Source organism: Haliaeetus albicilla, chromosome 25 (genome assembly GCF_947461875.1).
Source record: "Haliaeetus albicilla chromosome 25, bHalAlb1.1, whole genome shotgun sequence".
Classification (NCBI taxonomy): domain Eukaryota; kingdom Metazoa; phylum Chordata; class Aves; order Accipitriformes; family Accipitridae; genus Haliaeetus; species Haliaeetus albicilla.
Window position 1 is genome coordinate 16,429,886 of NC_091507.1, and position 17,341 is coordinate 16,447,226.

The 17,341-nt window shown below is 37.5% G+C and overlaps 1 protein-coding gene across 9 annotated transcripts in view; it reads right to left on the reverse strand.

Annotated features, from left to right (window-relative positions):
* Positions 1 to 2,595: 2,595 nt before the first annotated feature.
* Positions 2,596 to 17,341, reverse strand: part of REV1 (REV1 DNA directed polymerase) — a 63,111-nt gene continuing 48,365 nt past the window's right edge. For 8 of the 9 annotated variants that reach the window (XM_069770073.1, XM_069770070.1, XM_069770071.1 and 5 more), the window contains 8 exons: positions 14,770 to 14,926; positions 14,205 to 14,407; positions 11,358 to 11,591; positions 7,107 to 7,215; positions 5,806 to 6,017; positions 5,473 to 5,629; positions 4,482 to 4,584; positions 2,596 to 3,018 (listed from right to left, as the gene is read on the reverse strand). In XM_069770073.1, the coding sequence (XP_069626174.1) occupies positions 2,907 to 3,018; positions 4,482 to 4,584; positions 5,473 to 5,629; positions 5,806 to 6,017; positions 7,107 to 7,215; positions 11,358 to 11,591; positions 14,205 to 14,407; positions 14,770 to 14,926 (1,287 nt within the window). In that variant the 3' untranslated portion in view covers positions 2,596 to 2,906. The remainder of the gene's footprint in view (positions 3,019 to 4,481; positions 4,585 to 5,472; positions 5,630 to 5,805; positions 6,018 to 7,106; positions 7,216 to 11,357; positions 11,592 to 14,204; positions 14,408 to 14,769; positions 14,927 to 17,341) is intronic. The other variant, XM_069770076.1, reaches the window with a different exon arrangement.

Sequence of the window (17,341 nt, forward strand, 5' to 3'; positions counted from 1 at the left end):
CCTGGGAAAACGGTCATACTATTTTTGCAGGTTGCTGTTGTGGAACTTAGGAAATACCTTCACTAAAAGGCTTTAAGGAAGCAGATAACTCTTGAATGTAATATGTAAGGGCTTGCAGCAGGGATCATGAAAATATAATTACAAATAGCCTTGCTCAGTTAAGTAATGCTTTGAATTTTATTTTTTTTTTTAAATGCTAGTTTCACAGCACAAAACCTGAGCTGTGTACCTGAAACCTAATTAGTAAAATGCTTGCTTGAATTTCAGAGGAATGTATTTGCTATGTGAACAGCTAACATGCCAGTTTTCTTAAATGGGGGGAAAAAGGGAGCTTCAAAAGCAGCAATCACTGAGGCTCTGCCCAGCTAGAAACTAGTGGAAACCTAGACAACTTGATTCAGATAAGGCCCCACCCCCCACAGATACTTATCTACAAATAGATGCAGTTATATAGACAGATACCTAATGAGCTAACTTGAGCTGGAAAAATCAGCCTTATCAGAGAGGCACTGCTTGCAGTCACCAAGTCCCAACCTCCCTGTGCTCAGGGTAGGGGCAGTCAGAGCAGGTTGCCCAGGACTGTGTCTTGTTGGGTTTGGAGCATCTCCACTGCTGGAGGATCCACCATGCCTGTGGACAGCCTGTTCTGGAGGTGTGTGTGGGTGTTGAAAAGGAATGTTTTGTACCAGTTAGTTAGTGCCTAGTATCTTGTACCCTTTCACTTGATACCCCAGAGGAGTGTCTTGTCTCTGGCTTCCTTACCCCCCCCCCAGCTGCCTCTTCTCCGGCTCTCTCAGCCTCTCCCTGTGGGATGAGGTGAGAGAAGCTCCACTCCCTTAAGCAACTTTGTGGCCCTGTGTTGGAGTTGCTCTGTATGTCCATGTCCCCCTTGTACCGAGGAGCTCAGAACTGGACCCAGCACTCCAGCTGTGTCTCACCAGTGCTGCGCAGAGGGGAACATCTCCTCCATTGGCTGGCTGGTGATATTCTTCCTCATGCAGCCTGGGAGGCTGCTGGCTGCCTTTGCTGTGAGGGCATCTTGCTGGCTTAAGCAACCCCCAGGGCCTTCCTTCTCTGCAGAGCTGGTCTCTAGCCAGCCGGCCCCCAGTGCCTGGGGTGGATCCTCCCTGGGTGCAGAACGTCGCAATTCTCCTGGCTGGACATCACAAGATTCCCAGCAGCCCGCTTCTCCAGCCTGTTGGTCTCCAGGTGCGGCAAAGCCCTCTGCCTCATCAGCCAATCTTGTCTCATCAGCAAACATGCCAAGGGTGTACTCTGCCCCATCATCCAGGTCATTAATGAAGATACTGAACAGGACTGGAGCTGGTACTGACTGTGTGGGCACACCACTTGGGCCTGGCCTCTTAACAGGACTTTGTGCCACTGATCACCATGCCCAGGGTCTGCCTGCCCAGGTAGTTTTCAATCCGTGTATCCATTAGCCTGTACGTGACGATGTTACAGGAGATACTACGAAAAGCCTTACTAAAGTCGAGGGAAACGCCTACTAATGTTCCCTCATCCCTTGCCTTATTGTAGGGAGGCCTAGGGCACAAAGTAAAGCTAAAAAATGCTGTCACTGCTGTAACCTGTGCTGCAGCCAGTGAAGCGACTGCAGGGCGTTCCTGAGAGTGCAGCAGCTCCTGCCGTGTGCTTCCTCCCCTGAGATGCTTCCAGCTAAGCTGGTGGTGCAAGTCCTGCTCCAGGGCTAGCTCCAGTTTCCATTCCAGCTTTCAATTCTACAGTCAGGTGGGCCCACACCCATCCAGGATTATGTGGGGTACTTCCGATTCTCTCCCCGCCCCCATCATTTCTTCAGAAAATGAAAAGATTTTTCTTACCACCTGGGTTTTCTTCAAGTGGTCTTCATTCTTTCCAGGCACCTGAAGAGCCTTGCTTCAACGTATTGGGCCAAATATGACTATATGAGGCTGGTGTACATCTGGAAAAAGCAGACTTGCCCAAAACACAAACTGCAGAGATGCAAGCATACCCCTCCCTACCACGGACACAAAGAGAGAGGACTATTTGTTTCACTTCTGCTACTCGCTACAAGCTATTTTGTTAGGTCACATACAGGAAATGCATGTCACAGGCTGGGGAGAACTATGGTATTTTACAAGTGGAACGTGGCTCTTATCCTAAGTAGAAGCAACACAGAGGACCAATACAGGCTACTCCCTAGCTCCTTTACAGTGCTTCTTTTGGGTAACTGTTTAAAAATCTCCATTTGTTCTCCTCCATGAGCACACATCTCCAGAAGTAACAGCACACCTGAATACACAGAGCTCAGAGCACGCACTTACACTTCAGCTAGCACCGTGGGTGCTTTGGGAGTGGCTTGGCCACACTGGTTTCTGTCTTTGAAAGATAAAACTGAAAATGAGCTAATATTATTTCCTTGGCTTAAACTCTGTAATAAAGTCAGTGGGAGAAGAAGCAAAAAGCAGCCAGGTGAATGTACAGAAGTCTCCTACGTGTGTTCAGGCAGTATCACTGTGTAAAACTTTGTGAAATTAATCAAAGCTGCGGCTTTAATAAAAGGGATTAGCTATATTCAAACTGAAGCATCACAAAATAGAATCAGTACAAAAATATACATACAGTTCTTTATTAAACAACTGTAAACACTTCACTGTAAAAATCCATAAAACTTTATAAACAAACATTTTGTAAATAGATTCTATACTACAATAAAAGAATTTTAACACAATTATTTACATGCAATACTGACAAATTTGGCACTTTCTGAAAAGAAATGTACAAAACACTTTGTTGTTTAAAAAGAAATTTGAAATTATAAAAACTCAGGGCATTACTATCATGCACTTTGCAAATACCTCACAAGCACTTATGGCACAGCTAGCAGAGAGCTCCAGGCTCTCATCAAGCTCTTTACTACAAGTTCAGATAACTTTTAATGTGCTTCCGTAAGTTTGTTGTAAAACTACCTGAACATTGTCAAGAATGAAGTCAAATGCCATATTCCAAACTGATTCCACAGATGACTGCATTAACCTGAAGGGGAAAAGGAAGAAGAGGGAGACAATTACCATTACAGAACCAGTCTTTTTTACAGTGAGTTTTGGTTTTCATGCTGAGAACAAGATCACAACAGTTCATTATGAATGGTATTTTGATTCAATCTTGGTAAAACCCTATCTCTCCAAATATAACAAGTCTTACCCTAATGCTGCAGATTCCTCTGCCATTCAGTGCTGAAATTTCTGATGTGAGCAGTGTCACACCAGCTTGTAAATGTTAGCATTCTAAAGTGGTTGTAAGCCTGGGATTAAACCGGTGACCTTCTACCAACTTCATACTGAAGCATCAGAAATGGGAAGCTCCTGGATCCTGATCTTTCCTTCCTCATCCCAAGACATATACACTACTTTTTTCTTCCAATGAATGCCAAGGGTGATTAAGACATTTAAATAATAGGTTTGGGGGGCACTATATTGTGTTTATTGCTAAAAATGGAACCAAATCATGGAGGCCCACAGAGAGCTACGAGTTAAGTCTATCATTCAGCTGCTTCTAGAAGCAAATTAAGGAAATGCCTAAGGAAAACAAAGCAGCTCTGTACTCTCAAAATCCCCTTCCAGATCACTATTACAGGAGAGCAGAGGGTTCCTACACTTACAGCTTTAGAAGACCTAATTTCAGTATCATATAGACAACTGTGTATCACCCAACTCCTGATTCCTTGTCGTACGCTTGTTACCAGGCTTTGGAAAGACACGCTGCCATTGATGCAATTCTCACATACAGGGACCAGGAATGGGACATGAACAGGACAGGATGCTTTCTGAAGGGTTTTATAAAGAATTTACTATACAGCATTGACATTAACATTGCAGTTAACTGCACTGCATTTTCTGAGGCCTAAAGACATCCCATTATATAAAAGCATAGTGAAGTTTTTACATTGCTGTAGTCTTTTGGGTGTTAATTCTGTGAAATAAGTATTTTCCAGATCTAAGACACAGAAAGCTGAGTCTATCGTTAAGTATCAGTTAGTAAGCAAGTCATAAATGGAACTTGGGCCTCCTGACTCGTGGGAAGAGTAACAGGAGCACAATAACTAAGTAATAAAAATGGATTTAATAGGTTGGAGGTCAGACAGGATCTGGATACAGGAGAATGAAATCAGGTGAAACAAAGGAAAGATCTAAGGTGCCACCAAAAATGAATGAAAACAGGATGAAGAAAAGGGATAATGCTGGCAAAAAAGATATCCTTTGTCTAGAAACAAAAGACTGTAGCAAATACTATGAAATGCTACTCTTAATTTTTCACAAATTACCTATTTTACCAGCCCAACTTCTCCCCCCACCCTGTTTTTGAATAAAATTTAAGCTTAAAATATTTACACTTATCAGTGGAATGTCTAATGGGCTTGTGGCCTCACATTGAAGCATCTAGTGCGTAAATTCTAACAAAAATAGTCCAAATGTCACAAATACTAGCAATTAAGCTACCTTTTCATGTACTTAACAACCAGATCTAACTTTTCCAAATCTTTTTCTTCTATCAGATCAGTACAATACTTTACAACCTGTAGAATGTCTTCTTCCATAGGATCTGTAATAAAAAAAAAAAAAAAAGAGAACTTTTCTCTAAGTATACTTAGAATACAATCATAGAACAATTTGAATATAATAGAAAGAAATTCTGCAGTGTTAGTGCATCAGGGGCCAATGTGACAATTGCTGTATTCCCACACCTCCCCCCAACATCAGAATTTGTGTACATAAAAGGGCTGCAAGGTCCTGAAATATCTGTCTCATAGACCTCTTCTTTTTCTTCAGTAAGAACAAATGACAGCCAAGCTAATATTAACCAAAAGGAAAAGAAATAGGGATTTAGAATGGAATGGCTGTTTAGAAACTCTTAGGAGAATAGCAACGTCCAGGGTACAAAGGATCTTGCAGGTCAGATTTCCCAAGATATTAAACCGTGGCTAATTGTTTGACATGTTAAAATTAAAATCACAGTTTAGCAATGGTGTTACACTTTTGCACTTTATTCCAGAATTCTTTCTAGCAGTTATTTTGAAAAAAAAAACCCCACATTCCTTTGCCTCTAAAATGACATCTTCATAAAACAGGAATTCCCTTTCAATAGTTTTCATCCTAGTGGTTGTAATGCGTTGGACAAAATAAGAAAACCTCCCCCACAAGTAACATCAAGGCATAAGACAAGGGCCTGACAAATGGGTTGAAGAGAGAGCAGGTAGATTTTCATCCTGTTAAGCAAGAAACAGGAGCTGGCAAAAACACAGAATAACAACCAAGTAGGAAGAATCAAGTTACTCCAAGATTGCAAGGCAGTGAGACTTCAAGATTATTGTGAAAAGTAACCACTGAAAGGATGAGTGAAGGAAGAAGGAAGAAAGTACAAAAAGCCTACTAAAAAAGAAAGTTTTCCTTGTGATACATGCAAGAACACCACTAGCATGACATCCCATACCTGAAATAGTTGTAATCCATTCTTTCAGCAACGTCTTTACATCATTGAATTCAACAGCTCCAGCTAAGTTGGGTGCTTGTGGCCTAAATGAACCAGGCTGTTCAGTCTGTAGAGCTGATGGGCCTGAAGAATCTGAAGTTGACGGAACTGCTTCTGGCTGTTCCAAACATAAAAGTTGAAAATGCTCAGTCTGACAAATATGGTAACACCATATATATACATAGATAAGTGCCTAGTAAAGAATCCAGTAAAGAAAACAAGCTGCATTTGTGAACATGGACTGTCTAAAGAAACAGACATAGCTTTACTGAAAGCTGTTAGTGTTAAAATTACCTGAGCAGCTGTTTCTTCTTGTTTCAAGAAACCATCTATTAGCTTCTGTGGGCTTCCAGATGTAGACAGCATGTTTTTTGCTGGGCTACCAACGAATTTGTTTTTCAAAGGACTCTGAATCTTTTTTACAGGACTGACTGGATTTTTTTTCCTGATTTTTTTCTTATTTTTCATTGTTGCATGCTTCAGGTGTAGGAAAGGATTTTTTGACACTGAAAAACACAGGAATAGTCAGTGGTTGATACATCTAAAATTTAATACTTTTCCATTGAAAGGGGGACTCTATCTTCCATAAAAATCTATGGATCAATTGGGAGAACATAACCTAGATAATGCGTCTTTAACACGCACATGCCATTCCAGATATGGGCAATGTTTTAAGTATTTGAAAAGCACTGCTAGACATTAGTGTACTCAGAGGATACTCAACTACTATTCACAAGCCTTTTAATATCGAGCATTTCAGTGCTTGAGTATGAGCAGCTGGTGAAATCTGAAGCCTACTGGACAAATTGCTTCGCCTCAGTCAGAGCACCGTCCCACCTAGATAACCACTGGTGGGAAGCCTTAGCGGGTATCAGCAAAACCAGCAGCTACCCCCCCCCTCCCTCCCCAAACTGCTTTTATTGTAGTCTACCAAGGAAATTGCTCTCATTCCATCATACTAACATATCTGCATTAGTCCACTGACTATGAAATCAAGGTTTGATTATAATAACGCAGTATTTAACTGGCAGTGAACACGACATTTCCAACCTATTTTATGAGAAAGCATGTTCACAGGGAATTAATCTTACTTCTTTCTACTGATTATAAAAAGGAGACCTGGGTGATCAGCTCAGAGTAAAACCATCTGGCTATCAGACATATGGTGAGATGTATCATATCTCTAGTTGCCTGAAACCCATACCAGTGCTATGGGTTTCAGGGAACCACGAGAATGCTGTCTGAACATAGTTTAACTAACTTAGGTACTGAAGATGCAATACTTTAAATCACAAGACATATCAAGTTTAGATTCCATTCTGCAAACATATGGACATGGGTAAGTTGAGTGCCATGGTCCCCATGAATTGAATTAATTACCCATTTAAGTAAAGCTCGGCATCTGCTTGCAAAATGAGACCACAGCTGGTTGTAATTGACAGTCTGTCAAAAATAAATATAGAAACTCGACATCTTCACAGCATCTTCACAGAAGCTTTAGTTAAATTTTCCAGTTTGTTATTTAGAGTTGCATAACTCTCTTTGAATAGTAAACAACTCCTATGCAAAACTACTGTACAACTATATATACTCACCACAAGTGTTAGCAGGTTGCTGCTCTGATTGCTTTTGCCTTTGATCATATGCATCTTTCAGCTCTGCTTGCAACTCAGCAGGTAGCGCAGCAAAAACCTCAGGGTCCACCTGAACAGTAACAAAAGATTCATTTGATTATTTTACTAGTGAGCAACACTGCTTGCTTTCCTCCAGATCACTCACATGAGAAAGGTATTGACATTTTATGCCAAGCAAAAATAAATGAGATATAACTGAAATGCTGTAAAATATGTTGTACATCATCTTCATGTAGTTTAGCTTGTTAAAAACCATAAAATTTTCCATTTAACATTACTCTACATTTATTATTTTATAAAATTAGTATTTATGGGCCTATAATACACTAACCGTCTTTATTCACCTACTTTATTGACCACTATCTTTATTCACCTACTGATATACAGTACAGCTATAATAACAGCACAATTAAGCCTAACTCAGAGAACGCTCCCTTCAAATTTCCAAACTCAAACACTGTGACAATCAGACTTTTGTTCCTCCTTTTCTTTTGATACTTCTATTTCCTAGAAGCTGCTACAGTCCTCAAACAAAATATCCTTGGAAATAGTCTTGCTTCTTTAGGGACAGGAAACACAAGTCCAGCTACCTTGTATTTTGAACCAACGCAAAAGGGTTTCATTTCTTTCTCCCACAGTTGTCCACCCCTTGTTTGACTGATGAAAACGCAGTCCTTTCCAACTGTCCTAGGGGCTTGAATTCTAGACACGAAATCATTTGTTGCCAATTGCCATATACACTCATATGGACAAAATAAAATTTCATGTATTATCTACCAGTTATCTTCCCTTACTGTGTATCTGAAGTAGCAAATTAGTGACAGACTAGTCTCGTATTCTGAGTTTCCCAATATTATTGGACAGTGTTTGCAGCTCATAAACTGCAAAATCTAATTCAAAACCGCAAACCTATCATTTAGAGGATTAAATCTGCCCAGTGGGAGAGTGCCCTTAATTTCAGTGGTAAAATTCAGAGATGTGCACAAACAACAACAACAAAATTATTCAAAACTACTATTACTATTCTAAGGGTACAATACAGTTTCTACCATTATCTGAGATACTGTATTTATTATACGGCAGTATGCATATATATTAAAAGTTACCTCTGATTTTCAATAGAGATTTGATCTTTTTTTTAAACCAAAATATGTATGTTATGTCAGGAAGGTAGGCTGTGATATCTACACGTATGATGTCTAAATTATATAGATAATAAACATGAACATGCTCCCACAGGTAAAACTCATCAATTTAGCACATTTTTTCCATTTTTAGAACTCCATGTGCCAACACAAATTTTTCACCACGCAAAATACGCGCTAATTAAAAGAGGAAATGGGAACAACTCTGACCTCAATTACTGCATACATTGCACGGAACAAAGCATTGTAGTGGAATGTAGCCAATTAAGTACAGAGGCTTAAGTTATTTTTGAAATATAGATTTTATTTTCTAAAACTATTTTAAAAAGGTTAGTCTACTCTGGTTAAGCATTTGAGAGTCAGGAATTTGGGAGGCTCTGAATTAACACTGTTTTTTGTGCACCACTTAATAATTCATGCAGAAATAATGCAGTACAGGGAACTGGATGTGTTTTTGTTATTCCCCCTATCATTGCCCTCTGAAAGTGTTAACATGTAAAAATTCAGTTAGAAGAGCCATCAGTCAAATTCATATGAATTCTAATTAATTGGAGTTTCAGGTAATTTACTGTACAGCCAGATTGTCTTAACATAGCTTTCACATAGCTGTATCACATTCACATTACGGAGAACTTTGATTTTATAAACTCATGCATTACCTCAGCATACAGCTATCAGTATTTTTGTGTGCTGTATAAATTTCCTTAGAAGGAATCTATACCATATTAAGACAATGTAAGGACAAGGTGTAAATTTGCCACCAGTAATTAACTCCACTTAGAAATGTCATTAATTTCTAAGCATCTGTAATCTTTTCTTCCAGCATTCTATGCTTTTACAGTATTCAGCTGCTACAGAGATACATAGCTCTTCTAAATTTTAAGATTACTTCAGCAGCTGATGGAAATGAATGCAACCTGTCTGGATTCTTTTTATGGGAGAACCTTGCCCAAGAAAGGACATTTTCCACATGTTTTCTAATGAATAAATCACTATCAGCCAATTAACTTGGCACCTGGTCATAAAAACACAGTTCAGACAAAAGGAATGAAGGGTTGAAAAACAGACCTAATTAAGCTACAAAAAGATGGCACGGCAGCATTTACATTTGCTGAGTTGATGTAGCTAAAATACTCAATCTGGAGTGGCTTGCAATATTTCTGTACCTGAAACCTATTAGTACTTAGTTAACTGCATCATTTGAAAGAAAGTAATCTTAAATGTTTGTGTGCATTCATACAATATACACTCCCACAAAGACTTTAACAATAAAAAAAAGGTGTCAAACTGTATTTAGACAAAGATGGTATTTTTGAATGAAGTTCATGTTTGATTCTAACACAGAAAAAAATCCTCCCATTCTAATGAACTGGTTTTAGCATTTTTTTCACCAAGCTTAAGGAAGCTATTCAACCATATTATTCTAGGTATTAAACTTCGACCTAACTCAGAAATGAAAATTGTAAATCTTAGCTCTCTTTTGCCAATAAAGAAAGCTGAATGGTTTTCAGGAGAAAATCTGGAGTACGAGCATAAGCCATTCTAAAATAGATAGTATGAATATCCCTGATACATAAATAGGAAGTAGCCAATTCTTCTTGAACTACATCTTCAAACAAAAAGACTGCTCTGCTAAGCTGACATTTTTGGATCAAGTAAAACAGTCACAAAATGCATGAGGAGATAGAGACAGGAAAACCAGTGCATTTGAGTGTGTAAATTAGGTATTTCCAAGACAACTTCAAGAAGTAATGCTGTTATAACAAAACAACAATCAATTCTCAACTACCTAATTAATAGACAGATAAGGCATAAACACAAACTAAATGTAATTTTTACAGAAAACCCTGTACAGTTAAGATTTACCCTGAAAAACAGTACTGAGTGGTAAACAAGTGGGGAGGGGTGTACTTTAAAACACAGCATAATTTAACACACAAGTCGAAGATCAACTTACCTATGAATGAATATAACTACGTAATTTCAAACAGCTGGGCTAGGGAGATTTCATATACTATTCACACAATATTTCCATAGAGGAAATCCAACTTTGCAGTTCAGGAATAAAAAGTGACACAGCTGTTTTGAACCAATGAACTTGAATCAAGGTGAAGAAATTTTAGTAGTCGAATAGACTACACATCTAAATAACAATTATGCATTAACTACTGTTTACTGAAAACAGGTCAGGAATTTTTATCTAATTTTATCTGGATTCTTTGTCAGCTAAGCAGCATTACACCTTAGAAACAGCAACAAATATCTGTCTATAAATCCAATTAGGTGATATCACTTTGTTTGAGAACAGCGGTGGAGCAATGGCACAGCAAATAGAAAAATAAAAATACTGCTCTATTTTAAATGATGCATATGCAAGATACTGTATTTCTGGGTAACCCAATCTTTGATTTTTTATTACTGTACATTTGTTCAGCACCATCTTGGATTGAAGGGTGGAATATCATTAGAAGCATCATTACTGCTACCTACTCCCCAGTTCAGGCCCCTATTTTGAGAAACAACTTTCCACATCCTGGACATGCTGTACATGAGCTCACTTAGCAATTATGGAGATATGCACAATCTTTAGCCATGCCTGCCTTTCTCCCGGGAATGTAATATAAACAGTTGCATCTACAGAAGCTAGGAGGTTGGCTTTACACCATCAAAACATCCACTTAAACAGAGTATTGCTATCTCCTGTGACTAGCTAGGCTAAGATTTTAGGACTGCTTCAGACTTATGGTGCAGTGTAACTCAGCTGCAATGCAGAAAAAAAGGCTACTTACACACTAGATTGCAAAGCAAAGTATAAATGAGGAGGTTTTACATTAAACAACAGCAAAAACATAGGCATACTGATGACTACAAATCTTTAACAAATACTATCACACTATGCTTGTGGTAGATTAACTAATGTTTGAAAGCAGACTTTTTAAAGATATTAAAGGACCATAAATAATTTTGGGAAGTCAAAGATTCTAGTTAATCCTGTCTCAAGAAAAAACTGTTAACTCTTCCTATGGGTGGAAAGTTGATGTTTATTGGTACTCTGCAAACATCCTACCTGTGAGAAAGCTGGCAAGGCTATTACATTAATTCCCGTATTTGTATTTGGTTCTTGGAGCTCTGGTATTTGTAAAAGCACTGTTCCAACTGGTTGTGACAGAAGTGCAGTGTTACATCCATTTATTGGCTCTTTTTTGCTATCTCCGTAACTCTCTCCTTGCTGAAGACTGTATATTTGCTCTACTTGTTCTCGGAGATCAGGCGGCAGAGCTTCTAGCACAGACTTATCTAGCTACAAATATATAAAAGCTTTTAGATTTTTCTGAGGAATAGATAAAAGAATTAATTTTAGTAAAAAATTAGTTCTACAGTTCTTGAATTGTTTTTTTTAAAAAAATAATTTCAATCTGTGTATGCAAACATACTTAGGAATCTGACAGTTACACTCTGCAGCAGCAAAATGTAAAAATATCATTTAAGACTAAGTAGTTCAGTAAATATGAATGCTCAGTTTTATCTTTTCACAATGTTCAGTGTTCTCATCACAAATCATATATAAGGTTTTCAACAACTACGTAGTGAAAAGTTTTTCACAACTACGCAGTGAAAAGAAAACCCAAATTCTGAATTCAAATTATATAGGCAATGTGTTGATATGAATACTAAATTGGTACAAAGCAGTAAGCAATTAATTTCTTTCTTTATATAGTTCTAGGATACATGTTACTAATTTACTTTAATGATATTACGTATGTTTGCATACTGTCAAGACTCTTATCATAGATTTTGATAATGAAATAAGCTTTAGATTCAAATTTTTGCTTGCTGTTAATTGCTACTTACCATCAATTATGGACTTGAAACAACTGAAATGACCCCTTGGTGCCTAAAAGTTGCTGTATACAATGACAGCTGCACAAGTGACAGAATGAATATAACCGACAAGCAGATGTACAGCATCATTTTTCTCACAAGTAAAATTTGAGTACAACAATGTAGATAAATGCTAATGTTTGCCTGTAAGTTCTGCTAAATAAGACTCCATAGCAGTGTTAGAAAACTTTATCTTTTACCTTTAAGAAGAAAATGTGGAGTTTATGACCAGATTCTGGATTTACACAGAAGAACTACAAATATCTATGAAAAGCTACTTGGCTTATGGTAAACTAAGAGGTTTTGACGAAAGCTGTCTGTACTACTAATCCCTTCAGTTATTCTTCTACATTCTGTTTGTGTTCCCTCTTTCCAAATTTGCTACATACATACATACCTCTATAAACATTTTCTGGAAATCCTGAGTGTAAAATATCTTGCTGTTGCTTTCCTAGCACACAGTAGGCAAACAGCACTATGCGACTAACTCTCACCACTCCTTTCTTGTACTGAGTTCCATATTATATTCCATATTGTAATATGGTTATAAAGCAGAAGGAAAGATGAGCATATTGTGCTGTAATGCCACCAAGGCTTTAGGAACTCTACTGCACAGCTAGTGCATTTTTTGCTTGTTCATACATATTCCTCCTATAGAAGAATCTGAGTGTATGGAGCTTCATATTGTCCAGCCAAGTTGCTTTCAGATCCTGAGCTAGCTTGGGTATTGCATCATAGAAAAAAGTTTTCTGCCAAAAGCATAATGTACTTCTAAAAATGTATAAATATTTGGGAAAGCTGTTAACAGAACACCAACAAATGCTTTTACAGATTTAAATTACAGAAATTAAAATTACAGATTTTTACAGAAGAGCATGTAAATCTGCTTATACCTAAAATACCTACAGAATTCAGTGCAGCTTGCTCATAGCAGACCCTTCTAACAGATGTCTGCTTGAATAACATGTGGGGTGGAAATAAGGAGGCTCTTCCTTTGTTAAAACACACAATACCCTTGCCCAAACCCCACAGAAATATTTTACTTATATTAAGATTTTCCTCCTCTCATCTAAAAGGTGAGACCCTGTACAAATGTTAAGTGTGCATCTTCACTTCAATATTATTTGAAGTAAATTTGAAAAAAACACAAGAAGATGGATAATTAAATCTAAATACAGGTTTGACATTCTTTTAGGCAGAAACTTAGAGCACAGCCATTGTAAAAGTATATGAGGTAGTGTAAGACTAGTTGGTGTTCAGTTCCTTCTCACTGAGTAAAGCTTGAAGACAGATTTATACTGTAATTTAAAGACTGATATAGAATACATGACTTTAAGAAATTATGTAGAGAAGACTACCTGATTATCATTTATTGGCATCTGTGCCAAAGAATATTGCTGCTATAAAGACGGATGGAAAACATTTAAAAGTTCTGTCTTCATGAAAATGACACAAAGTACTTGTCAAAATTCTTGAGCCACTCATCAGTGAGTAAGCTAATCAGAAATAATTTTTAAGAGCTAACATAAGAAAAGGGAATTTACAAATCTGCGTTATAGCATAATCACATAAACATTGAGCATTAACTATAGAATGTGTCTAATTTCTCTGATGGAAGTTTTCCTAAAGCTTATTGCTTGTTTTTTATAATTAGGCACTAGGCTTTGTTTGTGAAAGGTGGAAGGCCATGTTTTTTAATATTTCATCCTCGGCATCTTTTCCATTCCTGTTCCATTGCAATCCTTTTGCAAGTGATGGGAAGGGAAAAAGGATACTGGAAAACTAAATTTCTTTCCTTTGAATAAACAGAATCTTTTTTGAGTTAGCCTATAAATGACTGCTTTTAAAAAATCCTTTTATTAAGGCAAAATAGTTTTGCATCAATAACAGTTTCTTACTGTGCATCATACTCTACTAGAGCTCTTTCTATTTTAAAAAAGTGTAATGTAACTTTTTTGCTCTATCCAAATAAGATAAACAACCTCAAGTTATTACAGTATATTTGCAGATGTTCTATATTCTCAGGTTTTACCTGGGAAGCAGACGGAACCTCAATACTCAAATTAAGCCTGGATTTTACACTGATAGGAGAATGCACGCCATTCCATTTGACAGCAGACTCAGTGTTGTTAACATTAGAATTGACACCAGATGTGAGATGGGTACCACGAGATGGAAGAAAAGTGCAAGTTCTTGAATCAGAAGATATTTCAAGGTCCATAGCAGCCACAAATACTACACATATGAAAACAAAATACAGAAAGATCATCTAATAGTTAAAAATACTCTGAAGATTCAAGATATAGTGAAGCTAATTTCCAGTTTTCTTTGCTAAATAGTTTATGCAATATATAGCATAATTACAATACTTTCTATTTCAAAGAATCCTTTGTTACTATTAACTTTCAAAAAAGATTGGAACGATCCTATACGAAGTTTTATTTGTACCATTTTTATTTGCAGCAGCAAAACCTGCTCTCAGAGAGTTAACTAATTTGTACTGGTATAATATTGAATAAGTATTCCAAAAGGTAATCGATGTTGGATCCCTTCAGAACTGATCATTATCACACATGCAAAGTACAAAGCTTACTGACCTTCCTTATGTTCTTCGTCTGAGCACTTTTTTGCTTTCTGAACATGAAAAAGATCAATAACTGAATGCGATCCACCAGGTAAGTGTCCAGATTGTACTGCTGAGTGAGCCGAAGTGGTTTTACTGATGGGAACTAACTGCTGTACCTGAATTCCAACCTAAATCCAAAACATTAATACATTCATTCAATGAAGTTTAAAAAAAAAAAACAAAAACCACAACACAAAATTTCTGTAATTCTTTCATAATAGCATTGCCTTCCCTGAAATTGGCTGCCTGTTGTGGGTGGGGGAGAGAATGAATAAAAGTATGTTGAAATACACATAAATAGCTCCATAAAACATCCCAAGCAAATCCCAGGACTATCCACTGCAATCCAACAACTAAGAAATTACAAAGACAATACCATCTTAACTTCTCCGATATAGAAAAGTGCTGTCAACAGGATCATGAAACAAGGCATTTGTTATTAAATTTCTCAGACACTGATATAGAAGTACTGACCAGGAAGTGATTAGTATTAAATCTGGCTACCTGTACAAGAAAGGAATGTTTTTCCTGAGGAAAATCTATACTAAATCTATCACTTCAGTCTACAAATGAGAAAAATAATGTTGTTTCACTGCTAGACATGGTTCTCGCAAAGTCTCAATGGATGAAAGTACTTTGGTGAAAGTAGTCTTTATCAGATGAGGTGTTCCTCATTGTGAAAGACATCCTCACTTTTCATTAACTTTTAAATACCAAATCAACAGGGGTTCAAAAACTGTGTTCATCTAAAAATGCACTGGTACATTTTGCAAGTTTACTGCTAATCCTCAATAATTATTGAGAAAAAACCCCAGAACTTAAAAAAAATTGTATATAGGTCTCAGAAAGCATGAAGGAGCTATTTTATGTATTTCCACAATGTCTTCCTCTTAATTACATAGCAAGGATTTTGCTTGTTAATACTTTCTTAGTTGCAATTAATGGGATATTGAAACATTGTTGTAAAAAGCTCTTCTTTGCACTTGTATCTTTTTGCTTTGAAATATTTCTAGATTTGAGTTCTAGAATTTAAAAGAAGCCTTTGCAATACTGTGTTTGCTGTGCTGCATGACAACTTTGCCTTGATTTTTTTTGCCTTTTAGGACAAGCGTTTGAGCTAAAGTGTTATGTGAAGTCTATGGGACAAGTGAGTAGATTCACTTGCCCAAGTGTGGGCACGAACAGCTAAGGGTATCATTTTAGGACCTTTTCTAGATATTGAGAGAAAAAGGACACTTTAAAGCATGACTCACCTCATGTATAAGCAAAGCTTAAGGGGAGTAACTCCAATATAGACATATACATTGGAGGTGTCTGAAGTCAGTTCAAAGGAATACCACTAAGGGACCTTGGATATAGCTGCACTTTATTATATCATCTAGAACTGAATGGCCTCTCCAGAATGGAACAGAGCCATCTGCTCACAAGTAGTACATTGTCTTGCTAAACAACATGTGCAACACCATCCTAGTTTCGGCTGCAATAGAGCTAATTTTTTTCTTATTAGCTTGAACAGTGTGTTTTGGATTTAGTGTGAGAATAAAGTTGGTAACACGCTGATGTTTCAGTTGTTGCTAAGTAGCACTTACTCTAAACTAAGGATTTTCCAGTTTCCTATGCTCTGTCAGCAATCAGGTGCACAAGAAGCTGGGAGGGAGCCTGGCCAGGACAGCTGATCCGAACTAGCCAAAGGGATATTCCATACCATAGCACGTCATGCTCAGTAGATAAGCTGGGGGGAGTTGGCCAGGAGGGGCAGATCGCAGCTTGGGCATGGTCAGCGAGTAAGCAATTGCATTGTGCATGACTTGTCTTTTCTTGTTTTGTTTTGTTTTTTTTTTTCTTTTTGGTTACGTTCATTTTCATTACAATTATTATTATTATATTTCATTATTGTTAGTATTATATTTTTTTCTACTTTAGTTATTAAATGGTTCTTATCTCAACCCACGAGTTTTACTTTTTTTTCTGATTCACCTCCCCATCCCACTGGGAGTCGGGAGGAGTGAGTGAGTGGCTGGCCTGGGTTAAACCACGACAAACACCCACAAGATGCTAACTTTAAAGAAGAATCCTCTAAAACAAGGGCTACAGAAATCAAGTGAAACAGAACAAGGTAAGAAGTCAAGAAAGACAGCAAAGGAGACAGACAAGAAACTAGAAAAAGACAGGGAGAGGATGATAAATATTTCCTCAACTCCAAGAAGAAACCCAAGCCATGGAGCTGACTTTGCAAGGCAACATTGTGAATCAAAACTCTACTTCTACATCCAGATGACCAATAAATGCAGGTTTGTTTTAGAAAACCTCTGTGCTCCGTTTTGACAAATGGCTGATGCCAAAATAGTCTTATCATGGGTTCACATTACTATGACAAAACAACTGAGATGAGCAAGGGTGTTCTAAAATAAACCACAATTCAAAACAGCCAGCAATTCACCTTCAAACAAAGGCCAAACCATGGGTTGGTTAACTTTCCTGGCCCCAAGACTTCCAGTCTAGGGCAAAAGCTCCTCTGATCTGTATCTCTGATTGGCATTACA